Source organism: Arachis hypogaea, chromosome 2, assembly GCF_003086295.3.
Source record: "Arachis hypogaea cultivar Tifrunner chromosome 2, arahy.Tifrunner.gnm2.J5K5, whole genome shotgun sequence".
Lineage (NCBI taxonomy): Eukaryota > Viridiplantae > Streptophyta > Magnoliopsida > Fabales > Fabaceae > Arachis > Arachis hypogaea.
The window spans coordinates 19956824-19962557 of NC_092037.1; the positions used below are offsets into that span (position 1 = coordinate 19956824).

Below are 5734 nucleotides of genomic sequence, written 5' to 3' on the forward strand. Positions count from 1 at the left end.
CCCTGTCTATGCATCATAGTTTAGCACATTTTTACGAGACAAGAATGTTAGAGAACAAATAAATTTTGTGATTTGTAATAATTAATTAGTTATCACTAATATTTTTAGTCGTGTAAAATTATTTATTTTTTTTATTAATTAAAAATGGGCTAAATTTTAATAAAAGTATTGACTCTTTAGACTTTTTTAGGAGACCAAATTATTTATCAAGTTGTACAAACAAAAACTAGATTTAGAAAAAATTCATCTATGCCCAATCCATTTCCAATATACCAAAGGAAGGTATGGTTGACAAAGTAATGGAAGGATTTGAAATTGAAATAATCTAATGAAAATTTTCAATACCAAGACTCAAGAATTGATCATATATCTCAAAAACACACACACAAACACGCATAAATAACAATTATTAAGGTAGACTTAGAAATTACTAAATCATATCCTTTAAGAAATTGAATTTAGGAATTGGCATTCGGCTCATATTTGGAGTCAGCTTCCTCTTGCAATTGCAATGCATGTTCAAGCTCCACTTCCACTTCACCCATATCTGACCTCTCTCTTCCATCAACAACCAAACATCGATGAGCAATGTCAACAAACAAATTCCAACAACTTGGATCAATCTTTGACTTCAGAAACGGATCAACAATTTCCTCTGCATATGACTTCACCAAATACTTATGTTTCAAATGTTCCTTAATAAGATCCATTGGTGACATAGCACTAAAAACTTCTAATAGAACTATACCAAATAAATACACATCCGATTTTTCAGTTAAATCACCGGTTGCTGCATATTCTGGATCACTATATCCACATGTTGACATTACTCTCGAATTAACTCTAATCAATGATTTTGACATGCTATATGGACCTCTTTTGGACAAGAACAACCCCGAAATTTTCGGTTCCCAGTTATGATCTAAAACAATGTTGCGCGATTTAATGTGACGGTGTATGATTGCATACTTGAGTCCTGTGTGAAGATAGTGTAGTCCACGCGCTACTCCAATGCAAATCTTAAGCCTAAGTTTCCATGGGAGTGGATCCTTTATAATTTTATTATGATGAATATGATCAAAAAGGGATCCATTAGACATGTATTCATAAACAAGAACTAACTCGTTTCTTTCGACACAAAATCCAACTAATGGCATGAGATTTGGGTGGTGTAGTTGTGAGAGCAAGACAACCTCGTTCTTAAACTCTGAGAAACCGAAGAATGATTCTTTTTTGCATCGCTTGACGGCGATTGCGGCGGAGCTTTGTTTCAAATGACCTTTGTAAACAACGCCAAATCCGCCTTCTCCGATTATGGAAGAATGGTTGAAGTTATTTGTTGATGATTGTAACTCAGCAAGTGAAAAGTGGTGGCAAAGTTCTTTTATTACGGATGATGGTTGTTTTGTTGAGACAAGTCTTTGATTTGAAAAGAGTTGTTTTGTTGAGGCGAGGGTTGGATTAGAAGGGTTTGTTTCTCTAGAGATATTTGACTTATAGAAACAACACATGCCTCGAAGCAAACCCATTTTTGGATAAATGTTTTGAACCAATGTTCTGAAAATCGGACCGGACCGGCCGGTTCAACCGGGTTAACCGGAAACCAATCACCTAATCGGTCCGGTTCACTTATAAAACCGTACTGTCAAAAACCGGTCGAACCGGTGATTAACTGGTAAACTGGACAAACCGGCCCGGTTTCTTCAGTACCGGTTTTTCCCCAGTCAATGAAAACGGCGTCGTTTGGTTTTTTTTTTTAAAAAAGAAAAAATGCCGAAGAGTGAAGAATGCGTTGCAGCCAACCCTAAATCCCTAATCACTAATCAATTAAACTCTTCCAAGAAGGCAAGAACACTCCCACTCCCAAAGTCCCAACCCTAAGCTCTTCTAGGCTGGAGCTTCTGCATGCAAAGGAGAACCGACACCGTGAATCGAGGGTCACTGTCGCGAGTAGTCCGTCACCGTCGCGGCTCGCCGCGGGTCATCGTTCACCGCCGCGGGTCGTCGCCCACTGCCGCGGGTCGTCGCTCACGGTTCTGTTCTCTATTTCGAGGCTCAAGCTTCTGGCCTTCTGTTCTCTACTTCATCTTGCAGTAAGTTCTGGTTTCTAGCTCTTTCTTCTGTTCTTGGCTTCTTGCTGTTTTCATTTTTTGTTCTGGGCTTCTGATCTTCCGTTTATATTCCTGTAATTTTTTTATTTTGTTTCTGGCTTCTGTTCTTCTGTTCATTTTTTGTTCTGGGCTTCTGTTCTTGACTTCTTGTGTTCATTTTCTGTTTTTATTCCTGGCTTCTGTTCTTCTTCAATATATCAATTATTATATGATTAATGAAATGTTAAATAAATTTGTTGCAAGTTGAATTTGAGAATTAATTTGATGTATGTTGAATTTGAGAATTTTGCTCTGCTCTGTTCTTCTATTTCATTTTGTTTTCAATTCTGCACTGTTCAATTTAGATGGAACAGTCACAAAATGATCATCAACAACGACATAATGCTGTACAAGAAATTTGGATTTTTTATTTGCGTTTTACAGAAATTTTCAATTTGTTTAGTGTGCAATAGCATTGCTATACTTTGTACTACGGTAGATAATTTTCTATGTCAATTGATAAAGTGTGTGTTCAGGCCCATTGTTGGTCCAAACCCTATAACAGAACTTTGTTATGAATGAATGATCTTGTTTTCAATGGATGCTGATTGTTGCTTGTGTGGTTTGTTTGTTACAGAAAGTACAAAAGGCTCTTTTGCAATCCGATGTTCACTCAAAATCTGCTTGAGTTTTTTATTTATTTTGAATGCTATATAGAATATTTTGGATTCTAGATTCTGGATTTTTTTTCAACGCTATATTCAATGTTATGATTTGTATATTGAATTTTTTTTTTATAATTTCACTGTATATTTAATTAAACCGGTTTAACTACAGTTCGACCCCGGTCAGACTAATGAATCACTGAACCAGTCATTTGACCGGTTCAATGACCAGTCCGATTCTCAGAACCTTGTTTTGAACAACATTGAGTTATATATATATATATATATATATATATATATATATATATATATATATAATTTAAGAATTTAATTTTGAGACAATATTAAATATTTTTATATGTATGTTCAATTACAGCATATCACATTTTATTTTTATTACATAAAGATTAGATATAATTAAATTATAGTATAAATTGTTTTACAATATCAATGTATTAAAATTAAATTTATAATTTAATTTAATATATTATCAATCTAAAATAATTTTATAGTGTCAGCGTGTTAAAATTACACTCGTATATAAATAGAAATCATGATGTTTTTAATGGAAAGAACGTATACATTAAGTTAACAAGTCTTGGTGTTTGTCCGAGTGAAAGCCAAGTCAACATAAATCAAAGCCGTCTCAATTGACTTCGTAGTTCTGCGGGTTCCACAACAACCCATTTGATAGCAATAGCGATCCTTCTCTGAAATGAAATCCCCTCCTTTAACTAGCAGAGATGAAACAAAACATTTTTGTCGCAGTTGAAACTTGAAGCATTAATAGAGAACAATTGCATGATCATGTAGTTAGGTGGGTTGTGATTTATTTAGGTTTAATTATTTTGTTAATTCATATAGTTTTATTAAATATGTAATTAGATTTTTATATTTTTTTAATTAAGTTCTTACACTATTTTTAATTTTATAATTAGATTATTTATCATGTCAAAAGCGTTAAAATTAATAGAATATTTTTTAAAAAATATGTGGTTAAAAATTTAATTAGATTTTTAATGGTGGGTACTTTTAATTTTTAAAAAAAATATTCTGTTAACTCTAATATTTTTTATATTGACAAAAATTTAATTATAAAATTAAAAGTAGTATAAAAATATAATTAAAAAATATAAAAATTTAATTATAAATTTAATAAAATTATAGAGATTAAATAAATAATTAAACTATTTATTTGTTTATGGATTTTGCAAATGAGTTAATAAGAATACTGATTATGAGAGTGAGACATCTAAATGGTATACTTCTATTTTCTAAAAAATTAAAATAACATATACATTAGTCTATTCAACTAAAATATTTTTCAAGAATCATTATAAACAGAATAAAAGAGAATGTCATTTAAGAGTAGAATGTCATTTCAATTAATAATTGGTTTATATTTATCTCTTTATAGTAACAGGTAACAACAACTTAAATTATTTCCCGCTTTATTTACTATTTTATTGATTAATTATTAGTATCATTAAAAATAATTAGTTCCCTCACTGAATCTCACCAAGGCCAAAAAGGAAAAAGCTTTAGGAGTAGGACCAATGTACCTTCCTTCCTTCACACGAGCCACAACTCTTGAAGACATAAAGTAGAATGTTTCCCTCTAATAATGTTGCCCTAATTCGCTTGTGTTTATAACTGTTGTCATGGCTACATACTTTTCATGTGAGTATGCATGTAACATCGGTGCCGGAACTTGAAACAAAATTTTAAAGGGGTCAGATAGAAAATAATTGTCAAAATATTTTTAATATAGATCTCATTTAAGATAAGTTCGTCTAACCTCATCTCTCTAGATTAGATAATATTGTCAAATTTAAAGCCGTTTTTCAAGGTCAGGTTTTAAAAAATTAAGGTCAAACTCATCAGATGTAATTTTTTGAACTTTTGAAGGTTGTATCTCACTTTCTTCGTGATTCATTAAAGTAGAAGAACTATCTACATGTGTTGATATTGTAAAAGTTATATGTTTTCCTTTTTAAATATTAGCTTTTCTCTTAAAAAACGCATCAATTCTTTGATTTTTTATTATTATTTTATATAAAAAATTGAATATATATCTTGTAGAATATGTAAAAAAGAAATTAGGATAAATATTAAAATTTATAATATTTATTGAATTTTTTTATCAATTTATATAAATACAATAATATTAATACTTATTGATATTTTATTATTTTTTATTATATAAAAAATTAAATAAATAAAATATAAAATAATATTAAATTAAATAAATAAAAAATATTTAATTTTTTATATTTAAATTTAAAAATAAAAAAATATTACTTATTAAATTTATTAGATACTTTAAATTATAATAAAGTATTTAAACTAATTAAACTATTTTTTATTTTTTAAAAAAATACTACTAATTTTTTTATAAAATATTTAGAGGGATCATGATCCTTGTCTTGAACTAAACTCTACCTATGTGACATGTAATATTAATATCTTGAATATGTTTCAGTCAAATGCATATTCAAAAGTTACTCTTGAGGCCTTTTTTCTGGTCAAATTTCCACTGTACTATTGCATCATCATCATCAAATCATATGGCATGCGACTGTTACTGTTTACCTTTTCCTAGTTGGGGATTATTAAGGTGCTTAAAAATAGTGTTTAAATTGTTTTTTTTTTATATAAAAGTAAAAATAGTGATATATTATAATATTATAATTTTTATTTTTTTTAAATTATAAAAGGTACACAAATTAAAAGGTTTGAATTTTTTATTTTAAATTTTTTTAATTTTTTTTAACACAAATTGTACTGTCCGATTTTTGTACTTATCATAAATTGGATTGTTCAATTTTTGTACCTCTCCAAATCTAACGGTTCAATTTTTGTATTTCTAACAAATCGAAAGGTTCAATTTTTATTTCTCTAATTAAACGATTTTATATTTAAAAATAACACCTCAACAGTCTACATTTAAAAAATATATCATTTTTTTCCAATATCAAA

At 29.2% G+C, this 5734-nt stretch overlaps 1 protein-coding gene and 1 long non-coding RNA gene across 2 annotated transcripts; one reads left to right on the forward strand and one right to left on the reverse strand.

The window, feature by feature from the left end:
• Nucleotides 1-458: 458 nt before the first annotated feature.
• LOC112722847 (receptor-like protein kinase FERONIA) lies at nucleotides 459-1529 on the reverse strand. The gene has a single exon (XM_025774029.1). The coding sequence runs from the start codon at nucleotides 1527-1529 to the stop codon at nucleotides 459-461; it is 1071 nt and encodes a 356-aa protein (XP_025629814.1).
• A 262-nt stretch (nucleotides 1530-1791) lies between these two features.
• LOC140178845 (uncharacterized) lies at nucleotides 1792-3013 on the forward strand. The gene is made up of 2 exons (XR_011871799.1): nucleotides 1792-2093; nucleotides 2728-3013. It is a non-coding gene; the product is annotated as an uncharacterized lncRNA (long non-coding RNA).
• Nucleotides 3014-5734: the final 2721 nt, after the last annotated feature.